This window comes from Bos taurus, chromosome 23 (assembly GCF_002263795.3).
Source record: "Bos taurus isolate L1 Dominette 01449 registration number 42190680 breed Hereford chromosome 23, ARS-UCD2.0, whole genome shotgun sequence".
Taxonomy (NCBI): Eukaryota; Metazoa; Chordata; class Mammalia; order Artiodactyla; family Bovidae; genus Bos; species Bos taurus.
In genome coordinates, this window is record NC_037350.1 from 31919888 (window position 1) to 31947280 (window position 27393).

General features: G+C 43.5%; 1 protein-coding gene across 3 annotated transcripts; it reads right to left on the reverse strand.

The window, feature by feature from the left end:
* On the reverse strand, positions 1 to 27393 carry TRIM38 (tripartite motif containing 38). Of its 3 annotated transcripts, none has more exons than XM_010818483.4 (10): positions 27314 to 27393; positions 27000 to 27035; positions 25258 to 25686; positions 22117 to 22212; positions 20101 to 20331; positions 19095 to 19117; positions 18887 to 18999; positions 5170 to 13141; positions 4745 to 4830; positions 1 to 1806 (listed from the first exon to the last, which is right to left on the reverse strand). In XM_010818483.4, exons 3-8 carry the CDS (start codon positions 25654 to 25656, stop codon positions 12621 to 12623), a joined length of 1383 nt encoding a protein of 460 aa, XP_010816785.1. In that variant the 5' UTR covers positions 25657 to 25686; positions 27000 to 27035; positions 27314 to 27393; the 3' UTR covers positions 1 to 1806; positions 4745 to 4830; positions 5170 to 12620.

A 27393-nucleotide genomic window follows, 5' to 3' on the forward strand; every position in this document is an offset into this window, starting at 1 on the left:
TGCAGATGAACAGTGTCAGACTTTATTTTTGGGGGCTCCAAAATCACTGCAGATGGTGACTGCAGCCATGAAATTAAAAGACGCTTACTCCTTGGAAGGAAAGTTATGACCAACCTAGACAGCATATTCAAAAGCAGAGACATTACTTTGCCAACAAAGGCCCGTCTAGTCAAGGCCATGGTTTTTCCAGTGGTCATGTATGGATGTGAGAGTTGGACTGTGAAGAAGGCTGAGCGCAGAAGAATTGGTGCTTTTCAACTGTGGTGTTGGAGAAGACTCTTGAGAGTCCCTTGGACTGCAAGGAGATCCAACCAGTCCATTCTGAAGGAGATCAGCCCTGGGATTTCTTTGGAAGGAATGATGCTAAAGCTGAACCTCCAGTACTTTGGCCACCTCATGCGAAGAGTTGACTCATTGGAAAAGACTCTGATGCTGGGAGGGATTGGGGGCAGGAGGAGAAGGGGATGACAGCGGATGAGATGGCTGGATGGCATCACTGACTCGATGGACGTGAGTCTGGGTGAACTCCGGGAGTTGTTGATGGACAGGGAGGCCTGGCATGCTGCGATTCATGGGGTCGCAAAGAGTCGGACACAACTGAGCAACTGAACTAAACTGAAAGCCCATGAGAGACTGATGACATTAATGTGTAAATGGAATGAGTCCTAAGGCAATGGGGAGTGGTAGGGCCAGAGAGCACATACATTCTGTACCCAACTGCAAGGTGTCTGTCCTCCTTCCCAGTCCCCTACCCCTCTATATACTACCAACTAGGAAAGTTCTCAATTCTTGGTAGAAGGCATAACCATTAAAGGTCTTAGACTAGAGAATCATTCACTCATTCAACAAATATTTATCTATTTATTTACTTATTTATTTATTGGCTTGATCTTAGTTCCCCAACCAGGGATCTCACCCAGGCCCAAGGTAGTGAAAGCATCGAGTCCTAACCACTGGATCACTAGGGAATTCCCTCAACAAATATTTGCTGTATATCTACTATGAACTAAGTACTGTAACAGGAACAAAAACAAACACTCCTATTCTCTATTAAACTTAATTTCTTCATTAGTAAAATGAAGATGTTAATGCCTGATTTACCCATCATTCTAAGCCCAACCCTTTGCAACAGCAGTAAGTAACCTAAAGTTTTTTTTATCAGTTTCTCTAAATAGTCCTTCCGGTCTCTGGTAGATGCTGGCATGCCCCAAAGACCCATCCTGATGGCAATGCTCACCTCTGCACCTTCTACTGCTCTGCACTTCTACAAGGTCTCCCTTACCTGTGGAGTCTTACAGCTCTCAGCCTGCTCTCCTGGTCCTGATCTGCTTTGCCTTGCATATATATAAAGACCTTTTCCCTGGTGGCTCAAGCAGTAAAGAATCTGCCTGCAATGCAGGAGACCCAGGTTTTATCCCTGGGTCAGGAAGATCCCCCGGAGAAGGGAATGGCTACCTACTCCAGTATTCTTGCCTGGAGAATTCCAATGGACAAAGGAGCCTGGCTGGCTACACCCCATGGGGTCACAAAGAGTCAGACATGACAGAGTAACTTTCATTTCACTTTCATGACCAAGATATTATGGGAAATCTAGAATTTTCCCTCAACTACACTGAGTGCTGGGAGAATAAAAGAAGATACAACTGGGACTTAAAAGTGGGTACTAGAGAAGACTTCTCTCCAAATCCTTTGGGGGTGATTGTTCTCCAGTGGTGATGCAAATGTAGCTCCTTCCAGTCTGTGGCTTGTCTCTCTTCAGGTCATGGCTCCAAGGATGCCCTGGGGATAGTCTCTGACCCACAGACTCTAAAAAAGATGGAGAACTGTGACTGGCAGTTCTGAAGGGATACACACCACTTTTGCCTACCTTCTACAAACTAATATTCAGTCATTTGACAAGAAGGGGCTAGCAGGAGTCTAACTTTGAATCCAGGAAGAAGAGGAAAGGGACCGTACTTAACAAAAGTTTAAAAATCTCTGACACAGGTGCTTTACTGATTTTCATCATCTGGCTGTGACCCATCTCCCAATCCTGCCACATCACAGAGGCCAGCATCAATTGATTGGTTTTGAGATATTAAGAAACTAATGAACCAGTACAGCACCTCAAACACAGAGCCTACTGATAAAAAGATGTACAAGCCAAATGATTTTCATGATTATGAATCACGTCAATAATAAAAGGTAGTAGCTGAGGTAATTTTTATTTTTGATCTTTATTTTTGATTTCATTGAAATCCCTTTTATACAGTAAACTACACATAATTTAAATGTACAGCTTAATGAGTTTTGACAAAAGTACATTTGCATTTACCACCACCCTAATCAAGGCTTAAAATTGTCAAGATGTTAATTTTCTCCAAGTTGATATATAGCCCAGGGAATTGCCTACAAAGAGGCACAGGGGAACTATCTAAGCTGATGGAAATGTTCTGTGTCTTGATTAAGGTGGTAACTACATATACTGGTCTATAAAACTCATTGACATATAATTAATACAGGTACATTTTATTGTGTATAAGTTATCCTTCAATAAAGTTGATTTTTTATTATATTATTGGCTGGAATGGAGGTGACAATTATTTTAAGGATAATTAAGCACAATACAACATTAAGAACTGTATAATCAACTCATTATTATATATGAAAAAAGGGGATAAACAGTAGCATGATCAATTAAAATTAAAAACAACCTCTAAATTTTATTTTAGCCTATGGTTTTAAAAGCTGCCCTCCTTAACAAAAGCTACCCTTCAACTTTCCAAGTTCCATTATTCTGGTTGTTTCACATTGTCCTCATTTATCAGCTTATCATTTATCAGCTTATCTATCAAGAAAAAGCTATCAGATAAACTCATTCATATGGGGATATAAACATATGTTAAACTTTAGTGAACACTTTAATTTCAAAAGAAAATACTGGTTAGACAAAACTAAAAACATCAATACTTAATGGTAAGACTATACTTACTGAAACAAGTAAATGGGAAGAGCTGGAGAACAGGCCCTTTCTAGATTCTCCCTTCTCTCCCTCCCCACCCCAGCACATACCCTGGGCCTTCATACAAATGGGATCACCAACTCGAACCACCTGGTCTATATTAGGGTTCCTGCTCAGCAGCTAGAGTTAGCTCTCTCTAGTGTTAGTCGCTTATTGTATCTGATTCTTTGCAACCCCACGGACTGTTGCCCACCAGGCTCCTCTATCCATGGGATTCTCCAGGCAAGAACACTGGAGTGGAGTGGGTTGCCATTCCCTTCTCCAGAGGATCTTCCTGACCCAGGGATTAAACCCAGGTCTCCTGCATTGCAGGCAGATTCTTTACCATCTGAGTCACCAGGGAAACCGTGAGGTTAAGGACTATGCTACTTGAATCCCAGGTGACATCATATTGTTATGTCCTATCTCTCACTATGCCACATCAGAGTATCTGGCAGCACTTATTAAGAGTAACTGTTGGAATCTGAAGGTTTACCACTGGGAGGGTGAAAAGGTAAACTGGATGGGAGGGAGGGGAAGGAGAGATGCACACACCTGAGGGAGGAGCACTAGGATTAGATAGGATTTAGATAAATTAGGACTTCCCTGGTGGCTCAGACGGTAAAGCATCTGTCTACAATGTGGGAGACCTGGGTTCGAGCCCTGGGTTGGGAAGATCCCCTGGAGAAGGAAAGGGCAATCCACTCTAGTACTATTGCCTGGAAAATCCCATGGACAGAGGAGCCTGGTAGGCTATAGTCTATAGGGTTGCAAAGAGTTGGACATGACTGAGCGACTTCACCTTCAGATAAATTAGACATACAGCAACAAGGAAAGATCTTACACACATGTTGAAAGGTGTTTGGGAAACATCTTAGAAACAGCATGAGATCACAGTAGCAGAGTCTGCCAGTTCTCCACACTGTGGAAGTATACAACCTAAATGTTTTTCTAAATGTTCTTCAACAGAGGGACACTGGAGCACATTATGATTTATTCTTTCAATGGGATGGGCTACACTGCCTGTATCTACATAGATAAACAAAATCAATACCACGTGGGGAAAAAGGCAAGGGACAGAAGTTTAGATATAAAAGGTCAGTGCTGCAAGACAGCATTTAATATTGCTTTAGTGAAAGTGAAAGTCACTCAATCTTGTGACTCTTTGCGACCCATGGACTTCCATGGAGTTCTCCAGGCCAGAATACTGGAGTGGGCAGCCTTTCCCTTCTCGAGAGGATCTTCACAACCCAGGGATCGAACCCAGGTCTCCCGAATTGTAGGCAGATTCTTTACCAGCTGAGTCACAAGGGAACACCCAAGGACACCAGGGAGTGCTGGATATTGCTTTGCTTGACCTTAAAACTTCATGGAAATTATGTCATATCCATCTAATCTTAGGGAAAATACTTTTTGATATTTTTAACAAAAGCAGTTACTGGGAGAATAGAACCTATCTCCAGAAGCATGGATACCCCTAAGAGAGAGAGGTGGTGTTCTTCCCTCGGCGCGTCACCTTTTTATTTCTCTAAAAACAATCTGCAGCAGTAAGTCAAATGTTAGCTTTTAAAAATCCGGGGGTTGGATACGCAGATTTCCACTACTTATTTTTTGTACTTTTCTATTTGAAGTCTTTCACAGGAAAACAAAACAAAACAGTAACTACAAAGCGCGGCTAGAAGGAACTGCAGGTTCATGGACTCCACACCAGCCTCACCCTCGCCCTCCTGCCACCCGCCCTAGGACTGTGTTTACTCATCCTACCTCTTTTCTTGCTGGCAGACCTGGGGTTTCCATCTTCGTCACCTGACGAGCCCACCTGGATCAGCTCCATTTCTAGAGTTCTCGCCCTGAGAGAGAAATGAAAAAAGAATCAGCAAAGACCCCCAAGATGCTTGCTGCGATTCCAGCCTCAGACCCTCACTTTGACTAGGGACGCGGAGTGAACTCTCAGGTGAAAGGATGCTGGATCTGAGCAAGGAATGCTGGCCAATCAGAGAAGCCGAGAAACAAGTTACGCGTGGGGTACACGTAGGGCTTGTAAAGTTAGTAGCCGGGGCAGCTGGGGCGGTAACGGTACTCGCGGCGGCCAGGGCGGGACCAGCTTTGTGGGCGGGGCTTCTGCGGTGAGCAAAGGTCGCGGGACCCCACACGGCGTGCGGGCCCTGGCTCTGAGCTGCGTTGCTTACGCTGGAGACGCTGGAATCCCGCATCGCGAGATTTCCTCTCCTTAGGTTTGTGGCGGAGTCGCGTCGCTACTGCGACGGGTTTGCCTTCACAGCGGCTCCTTACTTGCTGGTCTCTGTGCATGCGTCTCGTGAACAACCGAATTTCGGGTTTAAGAATCACAAATGAGGAAAGACGAGTCGTCCTTACCAACAAACAAAACATGGAAAACATCTTTTTAAGAAATAAACTCGTGATCTAGTTCTTTCAGAACTTTCCTGAAATACGTCACGGACAGTGGCAGGGAAAGGATATGTAACTTAAACCCCCCTCCTCTCCTCATCCTCATAGAACAGCCCCCACCCGTTCGCGAAATTCGCGGAGTCCTGGACCCCATGCAGCGGCCGGCCACCAGAAAATGTGAAAGGGCGGCCGCAGCATAAGGGCAACCCCCACGGGTCCTGCCGCACGCCCTGCTTTAGCTGGGGGAGGACCTTGAACCCCTCCTCCCTCCCAGGACCCTCATCTGGAGAGAAATGAGAGTGCTCCGTGGATTTGGGGAAAGTGGTAAAGTCATCTGTGGCTCATCTGGGGGTGTGGTGGGCCTGCGTAAGGCCAAAGAAGTGATGCCTGACGACACCTCCAGGGGAGAAGACCCTTCTGTGTTACCTGCAGAACCTCAGAATGTCAGACCTCTGCCTGAGATCCCCTCCGTTATATCTACATCCCTTTTTAACTTGGGGCAGACCAAGCTTCCCTAAGTTATTTAAAGTATCTCTAGGAATTTGCTTCAACGGTTGAGAACCACATACGTGGGCTGAGCCCCACACAGTGGGCAGAGCCCCACACAGTAGTGAATGTTCTTCTTTGTCGATCACTTGAGTTAATATTTTTGAAGTAGCAGAAGGCCCAGAGAAATAATTGAATTACCCAGGATGCCACAAAGATTAAGTGATGGTGGCCCAAGAATTCTTTTCGGCAAGTCTTAAAAGTATGAAAGGGCTTTGCAATCATTATATAAAAAACAAAAACGCCTGTTTATTTTGTATAGCTAGTGCTTTGTGCCTGAGCATTTCCCACTACAACCTGGGATTATTGCCCACTATTACACTTGAGGAGGTGGAGACCCAGAGAGGTAGTGTCACTTGTTCATTAAAATCAGAAATTGGACTGGACCCTAGGAAAGTGGATCATTTTATTTTTAAACTTTACCTAATATCTTTAATGGATCCAGGATGTCCAGCAAACTAAGGCAGGAATTCAGGAGTGGTAAGAAGAGATGGCAAGAATACACAGAAGAACTGTACAAAAAAGATCTTCACGACCCAGATAATCACGATGGTGTGATCACTGACCTAGAGCCAGACATCCTGGAATGTGAAGTCAAGTGGGCCTTAGAAAGCATCACTACGAACAAAGCTAATGGAGGCGATGGAATTCCAGTTGAGCTCTTTCAAATCCTGAAAGATGATGCTGTGAAAGTGCTGCACTCAATATGCCAGCAAATTTGGAAAACTCAGCAGTGGCCACAGAAGTGGAAAAGGTCAGTTTTCATTCCAATCCCAAAGAAAGGCAATGCCAAAGAATGCTCTAACTACCACACAATTGCACTCATCTCACATGCTAGTAAAGTAATGCTCAAAATTCTCCAAGCCAGGCTTCAGCAATATGTGAACCGTGACCTTCCTGATGTTCAAGCTGGTTTTAGAAAAGGCAGGGGAACCAGAGATCAAATTGCCAACATCCGCTGGATCGTGGAAAAAGCAAGAGAGTTCCAGAAAAACATCTATTTCTTCTTTATTGACTATGCCAAAGCCTTTGACTGTGTGGATCACAATAAACTGTGGAAAATTCTGAAAGAGATGGGAATGGCAGACCACCTGACCTGCCTCTTGAGAAATTTATATGCAGGTCAGGAAGCAACTGTTAGAACTGGACATGGAACAACAGACTGGTTCCAAATAGGAAAAGGAGTTCATCAAGGCTGTATATTGTCACCCTGTTTATTTAACTTCTATGCAGAGTACATCATGAGAAATGCTGGACTGGAAGAAACACAAGCTGGAATCAAGATTGCCGGGAGAAATATCAATAACCTCAGATATGCAGATGACACCACCCTTATGGCAGAAAGTGAAGAGGAACTCAAAAGCCTCTTGATGAAAGTGAAAGTGGAGAGTGAAAAAGTTGGCTTAAAGCTCAACATTCAGAAAACGAAGATCATGGCATCCGGTCCCATCACTTCATGGAAAATAGATGGGGAAACAGTGGAAACAGTGTCAGACTTTATTTTTGGGGGGCTCCAAAATCACTGCAGATGGTGACTGCAGCCATGAAATTAAAAGACGCTTACTCCTTGGAAGGAAAGTTATGACCAACCTAGATAGCATATTCAAAAGCAGAGACATTACTTTGCCAGCAAAGGTTTGTCTAGTCAAGGCTATGGTTTTTCCTGTGGTCATGTATGGATGTGAGAGTTGGACTGTGAAGAAGGCTGAGTGCTGAAGAATTGATGCTTTTGAACTGTGGTGTTGGAGAAGACTCTTGAGAGTCCATTGGACTGCAAGGAGATCCAACCAGTCCATTCTGAAGGAGATCAGCCCTGGGATTTCTTTGGAAGGAATGATGCTAAAGCTGAACCTCCAGTACTTTGGCCACCTCATGCGAAGAGTTGACTCATTGGAAAAGACTCTGATGCTGGGAGGGATTGGGGGCAAGAGGAGAAGAGGACGACAGAGGATGAGATGGCTGGATGGCATTTATGACTCGATGGACGTGAGTCTGGGTGAACTCCGGGAGTTGTTGATGGACAGGGAGGCCTGGCATGCTGCGATTCATGGGGTCACAAAGAGTTGGACACGACTGAGCGACTGATCTGATCTGATCTGATCAAGATTGGAAAAAAAAGAAAAAATCCAGTCCCATCCTCAGAGAATTTAGGTCTTGGAGAAAAGGGACAGATGGCTAAGATAAAAGTCATGGGAAGGAGAGGGAGCTTTGAAGATTGGAGGCCCTGTCTGTGGACTACAGTGTCAAGGCAGCACCTTTGTTGCTAAGTCACTTCAGTCATGTCCGACTCTGTTCCACCCCATAGACGGCAGCCCACCAGGCTCCCCTGTCCCTGGGACTCTCCAGGCAAGAACACTAGAGTGGGCTGCCATTTCGTTCTCCAATGCATGAAAGTGAAAAGTGAAAGGGAAGTCGCTCAGTTGTGTCCGACTCTTCGAAACCCTTTGGACTGCAGCCTACCAGCCTCCTCCGTCCGTGGGATTTTCCAGGCAAGAGTACTGGAGTGGGGTGCCATCACCTAGTTCTTGGAATATCACAGATTGGATCATTTTCACTTGGAAAAAATGGGGAAATCAGGATAAACTCAAGGAGAGGAGATTAGCATAGTCTATGGTCCACAAGCTCATTAATATGCTAATCAAGCACCTTCTTGAACAACAATCACTTTATCTTCCTTATTCCTGGTGAAGAAGGGACGATTTGGGGTGAAGTGCCTAGGTGTCGAACTTCCTGCCTTTTCAGTCCCAGCTGCTGCAAAAGTACTTTTTCCCTCCCTGAGAGTCCCAAAAAACTAGTGCAGAAATTCCACTTCAGGCTGGTAGTGTGAGTGGGCAAGGTTGAGAGAGAAGGATGTGAGGATCAGTTCTCACAGAATCCCAGGCACTGAGGCTGTTTATGTGGATGAAGAAAGTGTATTTACTGACAGCACTGAGAGCTCTAATAAATCTTGTTTCTAGAAAGAAACCGGCACTGGGTCTGTTGAGGGCTAGGGCCTCAGAATGTCTCTGTATCTCTGTCCTTCCTTAATTTAGATTTTGAGACTTTATGCATCAAGTTTCTTAGGATAAATTGCAAAAATTTCCTAAATTTATCTTATCCCATTGCTCTTTGCAATGTGACTTTGTAGTTTCTCCTTCCATGAAGAACTGGTTTAATTTTTTCTCTGTCTCTTGAATCTGGGTTTGACCAAGTGATTTAACAGATGTAACCCAAGCAGATGGTTGAAAATAGCCTGGCATAGTGCAGCTTGTACACATCTTGATTCTCTCACAACCCTGAAACTCCCATGTTATGAAAGATACTGAGCTCATTGTTGGAGGTTAAAGCGCCTGAGTCAATAGCCTGCCAACTGCCAGACTTGCAGGTGAGGCTATCCCATATCACCCAATGCCAGTCGACTTTCCAGTTGATGGAAACACCTGAGAAGACCCAGCAGAATTTAACCCTGACTACAAGAACCACTGGCTGAGCTACAGAATTTTAAGTGAACAAATGGTAGTAGTTTTAAGCAACTAAGTTTTCGGGTGGTTTGATACTCATCAAAAATTGGCACATGCTTAGTGAATGGCCATGAATTAGTCTTCTAGGACAGTGTCAATTCTGCCTGTCCTTCAAGAGAAGCAACCCATGCTGTGTACCAAATCTTGCTGCTGCTGCTGCTGCTACTGCTAAGTCACTTCAGTCGTGTCCAACTCTGTGCGCCCCACAGACGGCAGCCCACCGGACTCCCCCGTCCCTGGGATCCTCCAGGCAAGAACACTGGAGTGGGTTGGCATTTCCTTCTCCAATGCAGAAAAGTGAAAAGTGAAAGTGAAGTTGCTGAGTCTTGTCCAACTTTTAGTGACCCCATGGACTGCAGCCCACCAGGCTCCTCCATCCATGGGATTTTCCAGGCAAGAGTACTGGAGTGGGGTGCCATTGCCTTCTCCGTACCAAATCCTATATACATCCAGATCCTTGTTCTCTTCCCCCTCTCCCCTCCATTTTTTCCATTTTTATATCCTTCCCTTTCCTACATTAGGAAACAGAAATGAGGATTAATGAAGTGGTCTAGGCTCCAGGGATGTTTTCACTTGGCAGTCTCCATTCCCATCTCCTCAGAAAGATTCTCTAATCTGATTCCCCAGCCCACATCGTAATATAATGTTTAATGCCATGGGGAAAAACTGAGAAAAAATATGTAAGATCAAACATACATATGGGGAAGGTGATTTGGAGTGTGCATTCCTTAGAACTAAGAGTATTATTACTGTATTTTACAGTATTCCATAAAATGTTAATTTAATCATTTAATATCTAAAGCTATTTACATATTTATATATTGAAAAAGGAAAAGACAGGGGGAGGTAGCAGTGGTTGCTGTCTCTGAAAAATTATTTTTTTTAATATTTATTTATTTGGCTGCGCCAGGTCTTAATTGTGGCACATGGGATCTTCATTGTGGCATGTGGAATCTTTAGTTGCAGCATTCTTCATTGTCGCATATGGGATCTGGTTCCCTAACCAGGGATCGATTCTGGGTTCCCTGAATGGTAAGCATGGAGTCTTAGCCACTGGACCACAGGGAAGTCCCATGTCACTGAAACATTGACCTGAGACCTGGAGATAGGAGAAGGTGGTAACTAGGATGCAGGGTGCTGGAATAGGGAGGCTGTATCACAAAAGGTGGAAAAGGCAGTCTCAAGTGCATTATTGACCTGTTTCCCACTTTGAGCACTTGCTTCCATTTCTTGGATGTCCATGGAGTCTCAGAATTGTTTGTCTGAAGCTCATTTGGTGAAGCTTTATCCACCCACACCATTCCCTCTTCAGCTGAAGTTTTCCTCCTGGGATGTTAATTCCCTAATACTTCCTATCTGCCAAGCTGGTGATTGAAATGAGCTCACCTAGCTTCAGAAAAGGCAGATGCGGAAAAGACTACTCTGATCCTAGAACGTATGCTCAAAGGCTCTTGGGCCAGAATGACGTTGGCATTATCTAGGACCAAAGATAAGGCTACTGTAAATGAAAGGTGAGAAGTGGAAGAGCAGACTATTGATCCAGGAAGGCAAGGTCTGTGGGCCAGAATTTGCCCTCTCGGCCAGTGTGAGGAATTTGAACTTTACCTGAGAACAGACACTGTATCATCTGACTATTTATGTTTCTCTGCTTCTCTCAGTTGCTAGCCTGTAACTCCTGCTCTTTCCTGTGTCTCTGGTCTTCTGCTGCAGCACCACATACACTTCACGTACCTAACACCTCATACAATCACAGGGCATGGGGTATCAAAAAGGTATGAGGAAGGGGCACCAGAGGACATCTCTTCTTTTGTTTCTTGGCTAAATATGTACCAGATGCTGCCCACAGATTCTGCCTGCTATGAGAGGGTTTTCCAGACTGACATGAGACATTGGGTTGGGTGGGTGTGGGAGGCACATTCCCTGTAGCTCTCTGATGAATCTTGCTCAGAATTCTAACACGGTGGAGCTAAGCTGCCCAAGTTCATTACTGCCTCATCAAGGTGCACAAGGAGGAAGGTGGCTTTGGACAAGTTCTGGCTAATTGCATTAAAGCAGAAGGTTGTAGGGTAGGTAGTAAAAGATAGCTCTTGAATGCATGTCCTTTGCTCTAGTTCTGTGTCTCTCTTTCCATCTTAAAGCTTGGAATGCAGGTGTGATGGCTGGAGCTTTAGAAACTGCCTTGGATCCTAGGGATAGTGCGAGCGTTGCTGGAAAGCTTGGCAATTTCATGGAGTTGCCATACCAGCCCTAGACTAGATTTCCTGTACTTCCACATCTGGACTGCTTCTTCATGAGAGAGAGAACCTGTTTCAGTCACTGTCCATTTGGGTTTTCTATTCTCTAGAATTTAACTGAACCTTCAGGGACACAGTGAGTTGCTGTCTTTAGAAAAAATGCAACCATAAAACTATCTGCTCTTTGTTTTGCTTTTTTCCCTAAATATTAATAGGAATTCTGTAACTTTCTGAATTACATTTTTATGTATTAGTATGTTTAGCTTTTCTTTCCCCTTCTTGAGTCAGTTAGGTCATTTGTTTCTTTTGAAAAAGGCATTTAATTAAGATTTTCAATTTTATTTGCACATAATTCTTCAAATTGCTCTCAAAATTGTTATTCTAGTATGTGCTCTTTCATGTTTCTATTTTTTTATGTATTCTTTTTATTAGAGCAGCCAATGATTTATCTAATATAGTATCATTCTTAACCTGAAAGAACTAGTAGGACTTATTTTTCTTTCTGTAACTTGCCAACATCAAAATCAACTTCTAATTTTATCTTTATTATCCTTATAGTTTCCAAATATTTATTTCGTGAATTAAATTTATTTACTTGAATGTTTATTTTATCATCATTTTTTCTAGTTTAGCAATATAAGTGTTTAAGGATATAGAATTTTCTCTGAAAAAAAGCACTCGACTCTAGAAATCAAAGCTCTGAACCCATTGAAGAGGGATGGAGAGGACAAAGCAAAATCACTGCTATTATCTTGCTTTCCCCCAGTTCAGTGTGACCCTTTGGGATATTTTTATAGTCATTATAGCCATTTATTCAATGCAAATTTATTAACTATGCACTAAAAGCCCAGCACTGTTCTAGGTACAAGGAAATAGCAGACCACATTTCTGTCCTCATGAGATTATACTCTGTATAATAGTTAAACCAAGGAGGAGACTTTGGTCTGTCCCTTACTCATCTGGGGGAGGCAGGAACAAAGGAGAATACAGATAGACCTGGAAATAGGGCCGGAGAGTGTCAGAGAAGGAGGCCTTTGGGAAGGTGAAGATGTGAGAGCCAGTGGTCATATTGTAAAAGGACACAACTCCAGCCTCAAAGTCCAGAAAAATCCCTACAACCAGGGGCTTCTCTGTCAGATGAATGGAAGTTAGGGGAGAGGTAAGTGCTACATAGCCTTCTTTGCACCGTCTGATGGCCCAGAATCCAGACTGAGGTGTCTGCGGCATGACAGTGTCCCTCTGAACATTTTCCATACAGACTCCTAAATCCCACCCAGTTCCTTCTCCCACATCTACTTCAAAGTAATGTTTCCCTGAAGTGAAGCCTTCATAGCCCAGGATACAGGGCAAGGCACTAAATCTCCTAGAAGAATTATCAAGGTTTTCCTGAGGGCATCCACGAATCACTTGTCTCCGATCCTCAGACAGAATTAGTTCATAATGAGCTGTTTCTGGATCCAGAGTCACGCTGACTGCAAACAAAAATAAGGATAAGGACATGATTTTTGTAGCTGAGAGCACAGTTTATTTTAAATAATATCAGTCTATGTTCAGATCCAAGCATTGTTTCTTACTAGCTGTCACGAGCTTAGGCAGTTCATTCTCTAAGCCTCAGTTTTGTTAAATATAAAGCGGAAATCATCATATCTGTCACCAAGATAAGTGCCCAATAAGTGGTAGTAATAATAATGATATCATCATCATCTTCAACATCATCACCATCTTAGTCACTCAGAGAAGCCAAGAGGCAGGACTAACCATAGTTAACATGACTAACTGTCCTCTCCAAAGTCCTTCCTCTCTCTTGGAGGACTTCTAGGAATCATGGAATATTGAAGCATAAATGAGCCCTTCCTCATCTCTACTTAATTACCATTTATACTGACGATCAGAGAAGGAAAATGATACAACTGATGTCATAGCTTGTTATTGGAAATCCCAGAATTTTACCCAGACTTCAGAACATACACCTCAGCTCTTCTTTCTTGTTTCAGATAATATCCTATGGGGATTATACAGAGTCAAGTAAGACAGAAAAAGGTACGATAAACTAAGTTGTGATACTGACCAGCAGTGTAATTTTAAAAATGAAAAGTGGTAGTGGGGTGTTCCAGCAAGAGAGTTAAGAAACTACTGTGTTACTGGGTTAAACACTGATCAGTTGGATTGTTGTAATAAGGGAAATCAAGTATTAGGAAATACACCCTGTGCTGGATGTTCTCCCTTTGCTCCTCCAGATCACTCTCTACCTTTCTCCAGCCTGCTCCATGTCCAGGAAGGGTAACCCCTCTGGACACCTCAACAAGGCTCCCTTCCCTCTGACTACTGTTTGGTTAAGCCAATGGGAAGGACTAGAGGAGACCGTAGGGCAAAAAGAAGCAGAATTACAAGTATTTAGTACCCCAAGTCCTGCCCCACTGGCTGTGATTTGGAGGGTCTGTGTTTGGTCACACTCTCCTTTAGCTACAGCTCCCTCCATCTGCTACTGAAACCCTGGGAAGGTGATGACTTCCTACCTATTCCTAGCCTTGGGTTGCTTCACTGTTTCTTGTTAGCACTAAAATCCTCATCTTTGTAAATATCCCTTTATTAACTCTGTTCAGTGAGTCTTTATTATGAGCCAGACTCACAAAGTTTGGGGCTTCAATTAATATTCCTGGGATGATCCAGGAAAAACCAAGCTGAGAAAATCAAATTTTTACAGGTTAGTAATATCACCTGAAAGATGGTTGACGACTGAGCTCTTTGGAAATCAGTCACAGACCTTGGTAGTGGTTGTTACTGTTATTTGTCATTGATAAATTGAGGGGGAACTGAATATGGGTTCATTATCCTTATCGGAAACCCCTGGGACCAAATGGGTTTTGAAGTTCAGAATATTTTTGATGTTAAAAAGGCAAGAAATACAAATGCTCTAATTAGACCCCTGGTAGGGTCTAAGGTGGGCTTCCCTCATAGCTCAGTTGGTAAAGAATCCGCCTGCACTGCAGGAGACTCCGGTTTAGTTCCTGGGTTGGGAAGATCCCCTGGAGAAGGGATAGGCTACCCACTCCAGTATTCTTGGGCTTTCCTGTGGCTCAGCTGGTAAAGAATCCTCCTGCAATGCAGGAGACCTTGATTTGATCCCCAGGTTGGGAAGATCCTCTGGAGAAGGGAAAGGCTACCCACTCCAGTATTCTGGCCTGAAGAATTCCATGGACTGTATAGTCTACAGGGTCTCCAGAGTTGAACAGGACTGAGTCACCTTCACTTTCACTTTCACTTTTCAGAGTCTAAGGCAGTGTCCTGTAATCTAATGCATCAATATATCTGCAGTAAAACAGAAATTCAAACTAAGCAGGATAAATACATTTAAATTGTCCCATTTCAGTTCAGTTCAGGTTTTGTCATGATGTCACTCAGACACAAAGGTAGCCTTCCATGATTCTGCCTCTTAGTGTTCATCTTTTCAGTTCAGTTCAGTTGCTCAGTCATGTCCAACTCTTTTCGACCCCATGGACTGCAGCATGCCAGGCCTCCTTGTCCATTACCAACTCCTGGAGTTTACTCAAACTCATGTTCATTGAGTCGGTGATGCTATCCAACTATCTCATCCTCTGTCATCTCCTTCTCCTCCTGCCTTCAATTTTTCCCAGCATCAGGGTCTTTTCCAAGGAGTCAGTTCTTTGCATCAGGTGGCCAAAGTATTGGAGTTTCAGCTTCAGCATCAGTCCTTCCAATGAATATTCAGGACTAATTTCCTTTAGGATAGACTGGTTGGATCTCCCTGCAGTCCAAGGGACTCTCAAGAATATTCTCCAACACCACAGTTTAAAAGGATCAATTCTTCGGTGCTCAGCTTTCTTTATTGTCGAACTCTCACATCCATAAATGACTACTGGAAAAAACCTAGCTTTGACTAGATGGACCTTTGTTGGCAAAGTAATGTCTCTGCTTTTTAATATGCTGTCTAGGTTGGTCATAACTTTTCTTCCAAGGAGCAAGTGTCTTTCAATTTCATGGCTGCAGTCACCATCTGCGGTGATTTTGGAGCCCCAAAAATAAAGTCTGTCACTATTTCCACTGTTTCCCCATCTATTTGCCATGAAGTGATGGGACCAGATGCCATGATCTTAGTTTTCTGAATGTTGAGTTTTAAGCCAACTTTTTCACTCTCATCTTTCACTTTCATCAAGAGGCTCCTTAGTTCTTCGCTTTCTGCCATAAGGATTGTGTTATCTGCATATCTGAGGTTATTGATATTTCTCCCAGCAATCTTGATTCCAGCTTGTGTTTCTTCCAGTCCAGCATTTCTCATGATGTACTCTGCATATAAGTTAAATAAACAGGGTGACAATATAGAGCCTTGAAGTACCCCTTTCCCAATTTGGAACCAGTCTGTTGTTCCATGTCCAGTTCTAACTGTTCTTCTTGACCTGCATACAGATTTCCCAGGAGGCAGGTAACATGGTCTAGTATTCCCATCTCTAATTTTCCACAGTTTGTTGTGACCCACACAAAGTCTTTGGCATAGTCAATAAAGCAGAAGTAGATAGAAGTAGAAGTAGTTTTTCTAGAACTCTCTTGCTTTTTTGATGATCCAGTAGATGTTGGCAATTTGATCTCTTGTTCCTCTGCCTTTGCTAAATCCAGCTTGAATATATGGAAGTTCACAGTTCATGTATTGTTGAAGCCTGGCTTGGAGAATTTTGAGCATTATTTTGCTAATGTGTGAGATGAGTGCAGTTGTGCAATAGTTTGAACATTCTTTGGCATTGCCTTTCTTTGGACTTGGAATGAAAACTGACCTTTTCTGGTCCTGTGGCCACTGCTGAGTTTTCCAAATTTGCTGGCATACTGAATGCAGCACTTTCACAGTATCATCTTTTAGGATTTGAAATAGGTCCACTGGAATTCCATCACCTCCACTAGCTTTGTTCATAGTGATGCTTCCTAAGGCCCACTTGACTTCGCATTCTAGGATGTCTGGCTCTAGGTGAGTGATCACACCATCTTGATTATCTGGGTCATGAAGATCTTTTTTATATAGTTCTTCTCTGTATTCTTGCCACCTCTTCTTAATATCTTCTGCTTCTGTTAGGTCCATACCATGTCTGTCCTTTATTGTGCCCATCTTTGCATGAAATGTTCCCTTGGTAGTTCTAGTTTTCTTGAATAGTCTCTAGTCTGTTGTTTTCCCCTATTTGCTTGCATTGATCACTGAGGAAGGCTTTCTTATATCTCCTTGCTATTCTTTGGAACTCTGCATTCAGATGGGTATATTTTTCCTATTCTCCTTTGCCTTTCGCTTCTCTTCTTTTCACAGCTATTTGTAAGGCCTCCTGAGACAACCATTTTGCCTTTTTGCCTTTCTTTTTTCTTGGTGATGGTCTTGATCACTGCCTCCTGTACCATGTCATGAAACTCCATCCATAGTTCTTCAGGCACTCTGTCTATCAGATCTAGTCCCTTGAATCTATTTGTCACTTCCACTGTATAATCGTTAGGGATTTGATTTAGGTCATAGCTGAATTATCTAGTGGTTTTCCCTTCTTTCTTCAATTTAAGTCTGAATTTGGCAATAAGGAGTTCATGATCTGAGCCACAGCCAGCTCCCGGTCTTATTTTTGCTGACTGTATAGAGCTTCTCCATCTTTGGCTACAAAGAATATAATCAATCTGATTACTATATTCATCCATGTGTAGAGTCTTCTCTTGTATTGTTGGAAGAGGGTGTTTGCTATGACCAGTCCATTCTCTTGGCAGAACTCTATTAGCCTTTGCCCTGCTTCATTCTGTACTCCAAGGCAAAATTTGCCTGTTACTCCAGGTATTTCTTGACTTCCTACTCCTGCATTCCAACCCCCCATAATGAAAAGGACATCTTTTTTGGATTTTAGTTCTAGAAGGTCTTGTAGATCTTCATAAAACCATTCAACTTCAGTTTCTTCAGCATTACTGGTAGGGGCATAGATTTGTATTACTGTGATATGGAATGGTTTGCCTTGGAAACAAACAGAGATCATTCTGTCGTTTTTGAGATGGCATCCAAGTACTGCATTTCAGACTCTGTCATTAACTATGATGGCTACTCCATTTCTTCTAAGGGAGTCTTGCCCACAGTAGTATATATAAGGGTCATCTGAGTTAAATTCACCCATTCCAGTCCATTTTAGTTTGCTGATTCCTAAAATGTCAATGTTCACTCTTGCCATCTCCTGTTTGACCACTTCCAATTTGCCTTGATTCATGGACCTAACATTCCAGGTTCCTATGCCATATTGCTCTTTACAGCATCGGACTTTACTTCCATCACCAGTCACATCCACAGCTGGGTGTTGTTTTTGCTTTGACTCCATCTCTTCATTCTTTCTGGAGTTTTTTCTCCACTGATCTCCAGTAGCATATTGGGCACCTACCAACCTGGGGAGTTCATCTTTCAGTGTTCTACCTTTTTGCCTTTTCATACTGTCCATGAGGTTCTCAAGGCAAGAATACTAAAGTGGTTTGCCATTCTCTTCTCCAGTGGACCACGTTTTGTCAGAACTCTCCACCATGACCCGTCCATCTTGGGTGGCCCTAGATGACATGGCTCATAGTTTCATTACCCTCATTAGTATTCATACTCTTATGGAATTCCTTCCCTTTGATTGTGGGCAGGACCTGTGAATTGCTTCCGACCAGTAGACTATGGCAATAATGATGAGATGTGACTATATTTCACTCTATAAGCCTCTCTCTTTCTGGCAGACTTGCTCTAGGGACTCTCTCTGTCTCTCTCTAGCTTACTTTGAAGAAATAATTGGCCGAGGTGGGAGGCTCAAGTGCAAGCAGCTGAAGGGTGGCTTCTAGAATCCAAGGCAGCCTCCAGCCAGCAGTCAGCAACAAGCCAGGGCCCTAAGTGCCAAACCCAAAAGAAATAAATTCTGCCAACAACCTGAGTGAGCTTATAAGAGGATTCTTTCCCAGTCTAGCTTCCAGATAAGAACACAGCCAGGCCAACACCTTAGCTGCAGCCTTGTGAGACCCTAAGCAAAGGACCCAACTGGGTCTGCACCGATAATCAGTATCCCATGTCCCTGTCTAAACACTGGGGAAAACTAACAAGGGAGAGTGACAGCTACACTAAAGATACCTGAATAACCTCTCTGGCTGTGAGCCTGCCTGGGGACAGGTGATGAACTTCGTTACCACTTAAGGTCCCCTCTATCTGTAGCATTTAGGGCTTCCTCACATACCTTGATGTCTCCTTAACATTTTCTTTACATCAAAGTAAAGCTCAGAAACATTGCACACAGTATGAAGGTCCAAAGAGAGGGCCTCTGGTTGTTCTAGCTTCACAGCCCAACTCCTAGAATAAGCAGAAACCAAGACTTCTTCAGTGTAAATTCCATTTAGCTCTGTATACCCATACCTCTTTCCCTCCTGAAGTCATATAGGACTCACCTGCTCAAAGTATCTTTCACATCCTATGAAGAAACAAAGACAAAAGATAAGTGTGGGAACATCAATATTTCATGGGACTTGGCATGTGAGGCTGTTCTCTCTAAATACTCCTTCCAAAGAAGTAAAAAGACTAATCCTGGCCTTAGATATTGATGAATACCTAGAGACAATGATTTCCATCCTGGCCCCATAGGATAGTCAGCATATCAGGATGTTTATCTGTTACCTTTCTTGTTGAGCTCTGTGGGGAGTGGCAGTGTCTGCAATCACGTCTCTCTGTGATGTGGAAGAAGACCAGGACCTTTGTCCCATGCTCCCTCTGGAAAGACTTGCTTTCAGTGACCTCATTTCCTTCAGAGTGAGCCCATATTAGAGACATTTATTGCAAAGGTCCAAAGTGGTGAACCCAGGCTTAAGCCCTGAGACTGGGCTACTATGGTGGTAGTAGCAGGTATCACATGGTGATGGGGCATCAAACTATATTCTCATCCTTACAGTGTGACCCCTAGTTGTGTTAGTAGGAACAGGAAAAAACAGCTACAGTCATAGTTTAGTTTATTGTAATGGGCTGGATCCAAAAGAGCTCTGGAGGGCTCTACAAGCAAATCAAGGAAAAAGTTATCACTCATTTTGACTGCCCCACTTTGTCACCCATCAGTCATCTGAAAGGGTATTTCAGAAGACACTTTCACAGTCAGAGTTTTGTAAACATGGTACAGAAACAAATGGTAGCCAAAGTTGTCCCATGGTTCCATTTAGCCAAGGAATCCACCATAGCCATATTATTCCTAATTCACCTAAAGCCACTCTATAGACTGGGGGGGGGCACCTTGCAAACATTGATGTGTATCTAAAAGGAACATTAAACTTAAATTCCCTACACTAATGTGCCATTTTTGAGTGAAACAGGCAAGCCTCACCAAGCTTCCCATGGTTCCTCACCATTCTCCTGCTGAAAGATCAAGAACAAATACCTTCCCTCCTTTCTCCAAGTGCATGGTCTTACCTGAAGCAATTTCTGGGCTGAGCCCTGACATTTATTCTCTAGTTCCAGGATGTGGCTCTGGAGTTCATGGTTCTTCTGTTCAAGATTGGCCTCATTGTCCCTCAGTCTCCTCAGAGTTTGCTCTTTTTCTTTCTCCAGTTTCCATAGATAAGACTTCTCTTCCTCATGAAGGAACCTCTGGAGAGTCTTAAAGTCAGACTGGATTTTTTGTTTCTGAAACTCTATCTTCTCCTTCAGTCAGGAAAAGTGGAAACAAACCAAATGCCCATTGATGGATGAACTGATATGCAATATATAGATACAGTGGAATACTATTCAGTCTTAAAAAGGAATGGCATTCTGATACATGCTACAATATGGATGAATCTTAAAGACATTATGCTAAGTGAAGTAAACCAGAAAAAAAAGAGCAAATATTTTATTATTCCAGTTATATGAGGTACCTAAAATTGTCAAGTTCATAGAGACAGAAAGTAGAATAGTGGTTACCAGGAGTTGGGAGGAAGAAGGAATGGAACTGTACACATACAAATAGTTAAACAGTACATTTTGTTATGTATATTTTAACACATACACACACAAAAGTAAGTTTGCTCAGCTACCATAAGATTATTTTCCCATGACTCATTCAAGCTGGAAAACTGTCCCATTGTAGAGTCATGCCTGGAAGGCAGATATTCAGATGTGGGAGAGGTTATCACAATTCTCTAGAGTCACCTATTTCCTTATTCAACCAACATTCAAAAGAGATGGGCAGGAGTGATAACTAATTTAATCATGGGACTAGAACCAAGGTCAAAAATTTTATCAGTTAAAAGGATAAAAATGAGTTTTTATTTGAGATGTAAGAAGGTAGCTCTGAGTCTGAAAGGATTTCTTGAAACAAAAGCTTATAGTGAACATCACCAAGGCCGGACTTTAAGGCACCCAAGCTGACAGGAGAGTCCATTATTCTCAGCAGCGGGAGGTCTGGGTAGCAGACTTTTGTCATAGTTAACTATGAAATAGTCATCCAGCAACCCAGGTCCATGTACTCAACCTTATGTGTAAGAGCGACAGAAACCACATGATACAGCTTGTCAGACTCAGCTTTCATTTAGTGAGAGAATTGCAATCTCCATGGATGATTTCTCAATTCATACAGTGTTTCGATGGCTGTGATGTTGTGGTTGAAGGGTCATTGATGGGGTTTCCATGTATATATTAGTTGTAATCAAGATCCTCCCCACTGTCTAAGATCCCAGAAAGGAGAGAGGTAAGAGTGTCCTCTGAGAGCTTAAGTTTAACAACCATACCTAAAAGATTGGAGCAGAGAGGTTGGAAGTTTGGAAGAGACCTCTGAAAGAGGCAAAATGTCTCACTGGCCTGTGGGATTTGTCTGCAAGTTGATGAATTACATAAATATTCTGTAAAGAAATGCATCTCTGATCAGGGGGAGCCTGGTCAGCCATGAAAATAGTCTTATAGACCTGAGAGTCTGTAGTAATAAGTGTATAGGTTCTTGGAGCACAGATTTCCTTCATCAGCTTCATGAGCTTCAGTAATATGAATCTCAACCTGGAGTGATTGTGTTTTCTTAGCGGTCACAAAGGTTGATTTCTGAACTTGTAAGGCTGAGAGCCACAACCTGTACTGCAGTACATGTGCCCTGTACTGCAGTACGTATGCCACAGCAATAAGGTTAATAAGGCCTTCAAATCAGGAAGGTACTTGGAGATATTAAGAACCGAAACTCAGTGACGAATGACTCTAGGTAAACGGGCATACCAGTTCTGCTTCTCCTGACTGAGGTTTCAGAATCCTAGCCAACTACTACTGAAAGGTTGAAGGGGTTGGAGATAAATTCTCATAGATTTTAGACAACGAGGGGCATAAAAACAGTAGTCTCTTGTTTGGATTTTGTCTGTTTGGTCTGGTTTAGTGACAGTAAGCTTTCACTATGCTCTGCCCAATCACCCCCTATATCTAAGCTCTAGGATGGAAAATAGCCTGAGATGAATAAGCCCAATCTCTTACATTCCACTTGGTTATTTGCTCTGCCGTGAACACCTTCAGGTTCATACATTCCTCTTCCAGTTGCCTCAGTTTTGTCACAGCTTGCTGGAGCTTTTCCTGAAGGAAAAATTGAATGAATAAAGTCTATTCAGCAATTCATTAGCCACCTAAGGGGCAGCCCAGCCCTCCAAGACTATTAGAATAAAACTGAATATGCATTGAGTCCTCACACTTTGCCAGGAAGCATGCTAAGGACTGTGTTTTGCTGTTGTTGTTCAGTCGCTAAGTCGTGTCCCACTTTTTGCGACCCCGTGGACTGTAGGCTGCCAGGCTCCTCTGGAAATCCAAGGGATTTCCCAGGTGATATTACTGGAGTTGGTTACCATTTCCCAAAGATCGAACTGCATCTCCTGCATTGGCAGGTGGATTCTTTACCACTGAGCCATCAGGGAAGCCCAAGGGTTGTATATACAGTAACATATTTGATTCCCCTGGCAACCCTGAGCAGTTAGTAGGATTTTTAACATCATTTCTGTGCTGCAGAAACAGGCTTAGAATGGGGATAAATAACTTGCCCAAAGTGCTGTAACTGGTGGGTGGTTGGACCGTGATCACAGTTCATCTGCTGACCCAGAGTCTGAGTTATACCACCACCACTAACAGTCTTGCCAGGGAAATGCTGCACATAAAACAAGATGAAAATCACCTAAAAATATTTTATTTAATAATGTACTGACCCAAACAGAACCAATGCCAGAGTGTTTGGCATACAGGGAACTTTGTATGTATTATGGTGAGTCAAGAAGGAAAGATTAGGCTGCCAGCCAAAGTTATTAGAAACAGTTAATGGAGGAGGGCGGGTCTGAGGCCTTTTGAAAAATGGTATCATGAAACCATTTTCAAGTGACTTAGTATCCATATCAAGCTTTTAGGTTATTTTTCAAAACAGTGTCTCACATTTTCCTGGAAAGAAAGTTTAAGCTAAATCAAATTGCTAGCTGTGATCAATACTAAAAGAATCGGCTCCTGTCCTAAACCCAGTAAGTATACTCATTAATTCTTGCATGCTGTCAAGAAAGGGCTCTGCAGAACTTGTTAGCAAGTCAGTATTGCAGTTGCTATGTGCCAAATGCTATTCTAAGCTTTACATGTATTATGTCCTTAAGCCTTATAACAAACTCCTGAGCATGTATATTGGGGAGGAAGGGAACTACTCTTATCCCCATTCACAGTTAGGGAAACCAGGGCATGAAGACATTAAATAACTTGCTCAAAGCCACCCATCTAATAAGTAGCTGAACTAAGATTTCAAACTAAGCAGTCTAACTCTCTAGGCTTAGAATCATCACCCCATGGTGCTTCTTTTACTACTTGGTGGGGAAATAATTCCAATGGGAATATCCCCATTATAGCAATTAACTGCTCCATGGAGTTTAAGGAAGAGCTGCCATGTGCTGCGGAGAAGGCAATGGCAACCCACTCCAGTACTTTTGCCTGGCAAATCCTATGGACGGAGGAGCCTGGTAGGCTGCAGTCCATGGGGTCGCCAAGAGTTGGACACGACTGAGCAACTTCACTTTCAGTTTTCACTTTCATGCATTGGAGAAGGAAATGGCAACCCACTCCAGTGTTCTTGCCTGGAGAATCCCAGGGATGGCAGAGCCTGGTGGGCTGCAGTCCATGGGGTCGCACACAGTCAGACACGACTGAAGTGACTTAGCAGCAGCAGCAGCCATGTGCTAAGTGGTGGTCAGTATTGGCATACACTGATGGAGAACTCAGAGCCTTAATAGAAGATCACCTCCAATTCAGGGAAGGGGGGGACAAAGAGCTCACACTGGGGACAACAATTTTCTCAAATCTAGGCAGGACAGAGAAGGAATAGGCAGCAAGGCTATGCCCACTAGGTTCCATGATTGCAAAGGTCAGTCTTCCTTTACATGATTTTTTAAAAAATGGCTTTGTCTTTTTATTGGAATATAATTGCTTTACAATGTTGTCAGTTTCTGCTGTACAAAATCATGAATCAGCGATTTGTGTATATATATATATCCCCTCCTTCTTGAGCATCCCTCCCACTGCCGCCTCCCCCTGCCCCGCCACCCCTCATTCCACCTGTCTAGGTTGTCATCATAGAGCACAGAACTGAGCTTCCTGTGCTATACAGCACCTTCTTGCTAGCTTTCTGTTTTACACATTAGTACTGTATTTTGAGTGAGTATATGCTTTGAGTGAGAAACTCACGAGTTACTAGAAACCTCACTCTCTGCTTTATCCTTGATGACCAGTCACTTCCAAATTCTTCCACTCACACTCTTTCCTGAATCTGGCTTAGAACTGATCTCTTCCCACTTCTTACAGGAATAATCTGAATTTTACTGCTTAGTATTCCTTTCATTGTATCAGTACCAGAATGTTCTTTTGATTGTTAGCCTGATCCTTCACTCTGTAGATGAAAATCCCCCCATGGCCAGGACTACTCTGGGCTAGGATGCAAACCTGATTTTCATTCCCATAACATCACTTGCCTCCCCTGCATACCCCTGGCCTAGTCACAGCAAGTCAGGTATGCTCCCATGGCTGTGCCTTTGCACATGTGGTCCCCTCTGTCTGGAATGTCCTCTCCCTTCTCCATACTTCTATTAATATATTTGGTTAATTTTTATGTATTCTTCAACAGTGATTCTTGGGAAGATTCCTTAGTTACTACTCCGTACCCCTTAGTGCTCTGCCCCATCATCCAAATCAGGGGACTCCAGGCAGCCTTTTTGCTGATTTGTCTTTCCTATTAGACTGTAAGACATCTAAAAGGTGGTGTGTCTTTGACCCCTGTGTTTTCAGACTCTTTCCCGTGGTCTTGCACATTGTTGTCATTGTTGTTTCTCAAATTACACACACGGTATGAAGCAATAAAACATGCAGGTGTGCACTGAAGCACATGGCATTCTAAAGCAGGGAGGAGTTCATCAGAGCTAGAAAGGATAGGGACAAAAGTGACCTTTGGGACTTGATTTAGTAAGGACCCATCATTCTACTTTTCAGATGAATGACAGGATATAGGATTTCAAGATCCTAATCTTGGGTTTCAGGCCAAATAATCTCAGGTCTCAGGGGGCAATATGAGGCCAAGTACTCGCCGAAGCCCTGTGGGCCACCACTCACCTTGTAGCCTTGGCATGCTTCTTCCACCAGAGCTGTGGCATGCCCTTTGTGCTGTGCTCCACGATCACAAAGCCAGCAGATGAGCTGGCCCTCGTCTTCACAGAACAGGTGGAGCTTCTCTCCATGTTCCTCACATGACATTTCCTGGTCCATCTCCTTGATGACTTCGATGAGATTTCCCAGCTGCTTGTTGGGTCGGAGGCTCGCCATGGTAAATGGTGCTCGACACTGGGGACAGGAGAATGTCTTCAGCCCTGGTGTCATCCGGTTGAGGTTCTCAAAGAAGCTCACTATGCACACGTGGCAGTAGCTGTGTCCACAGCTGATGCTCACTGCGTTAGTCATCAGGTGCAGGCAGATGGAGCAGGTGGCTTCCTCCCTCATCTTCTTTGAGGCCATGGCTTTTCCTGTAAAGCTCCAATACTGAATCTAGACCCAGAGATGAAGTAATCAGAATTTTCCCACAGTGATGGAACTTTACCTCTCCTGAGTCTCTGTGCAATACACTGGTTGCCACTAGTTTCAACAGGTCATGGAGTCTTCTCTAGAGAGAGAAGAAATAGGTTGGAATTTAGATGCATTGAATGTAGCTGTGTTGTGGAATATGATCGTGACTATTACATGTGGCCACTGTAATTACAATTAAATAGAATTTAAAATTCTGTTTCTCGCACCTCTTAGCCATATTTAAATTGCTTAATAGCTGCAGGTGATTGGTAGCTATATGAAAGCCCATATGAAAGCCCAGAGAACATTCCATCATTGCGAAAAGTTTTCACTGAGAGAGGGAGAGAAACCAGGCTGACTTCCTCAACCAAAGCTGTAGCAAGAGAGAGAACTCAGTGAGGGACTGTTTAAGTCTTTCCCCCTCTAATGAACATCAAGAATAATTAGTACCAGAATTGTTTCTTTGTAACTGGTAGTAACACTTAGGTAAAGGGGTGGTCTTTTAAGGATTTGATTGAGATGATCAAATTTGACTCTAATTAAACCCTCACTCCTACCCCACAAAGAACAAAAGACACCATAATAAAGTCCCTAGTGGAAACCTAACTGGATGATAATGAAAGTAAAAAAGACAACCAGAAGAACAAGTAAAGAAATCAAGTTCTTTTTCCCCCTCCCAGACCTGAGTAAAAAAGAATTGGAAAGAGAGCTGGGAAAAGAAGGGGAGTAGAACTCCTTGACAGCTAGGGAGGTTGACTGTCTCTTCTCCAGGCAGGACTTGTCTCTCAGGAGTTCAGAGTGACTGGAACACAGGGAGTTTGCAGAATCCAGGATAGGGGAAGGTGAGAAGCAGATAGGAAGGCAGGGCCTCGCAACCGTGAACGCTTAACCCCTAGGGACCTGACAACCAATAGACAAAGGAGTCGACCCTCTCACGCACAGCTTAGACTGCTTTGGGAACCTGGCCCAGTTCCCTGCTTCCCCATTCCTGGGAGTTTGTCAGGGAGGGCAGCAGAGGATGAAGAAGTTGAGAGTGGCCTTTCCTTTGAACTGACAGGGCCAGAATCAAAAGCAAGGATTCAACTAAAATTACTGGATAGGCTATGTCCCTCTAATAACCAGGACCAGTCTCTTGGATCCAAAGAGAAGTTCTTCTGGAGATTTCTGTTCTTTGGCAGGTTATCTTCCCCAAGCGATACACTAGGCTCCTCTCTGCCACTGGTGCTGTGTTCCCAGGGGAGAAGGACCTCCCCTCCTCTGAGGCCCCAGGGTGCCTGTCCTGGACCTTCACTCACCTCACATTCTGTATCTTCAGAGATTCAACATGGAGTCTGTCGAAAAAGTAAGCAGACCGGGTGTGAAAGCCATGAAGCAAAGACCTGGCTATTTTCAGAGATCCAGCAACTGTTATCAGGAAACAACATCCCCCTGACTCTCCCTTACCGCCGCCCATCAACCAACACACACACACACACACACACACACACACACACACACACACACGCCCGCGCGCGCGCAGCCTCTCACGCACCCAGTCTCCCCCATCCCCTCCTCCAACACACGTCTCCTATCCCTCCGTGGAGAAAACATGAGAAAACATGGGTCTGACCTTTTCCAGTCCCTTCTCCACACAGCAGACAGTCACATATTGGCGGCTAGTTCCCTCCGTAGCTGCTGGTTCCGAGGTCT

Bases quoted from the DNA above. Each gene is read 5' to 3' on its own strand.
- TRIM38 (XM_010818483.4), bottom strand. From the start codon at position 25,656: ATGGCCTCAAAGAAGATGAGGGAGGAAGCCACCTGCTCCATCTGCCTG. The intron at 22,213-25,257 runs GTGAGTGGTGGC...TTTTTCCTTCAG, and splicing joins AAGCATGCCAAGGCTACAAG to GAAAAGCTCCAGCAAGCTGT. The intron at 19,000-19,094 runs GTGAGTCCTATA...TGCTTATTCTAG, and splicing joins GTGAAAGATACTTTGAGCAG to GAGTTGGGCTGTGAAGCTAG.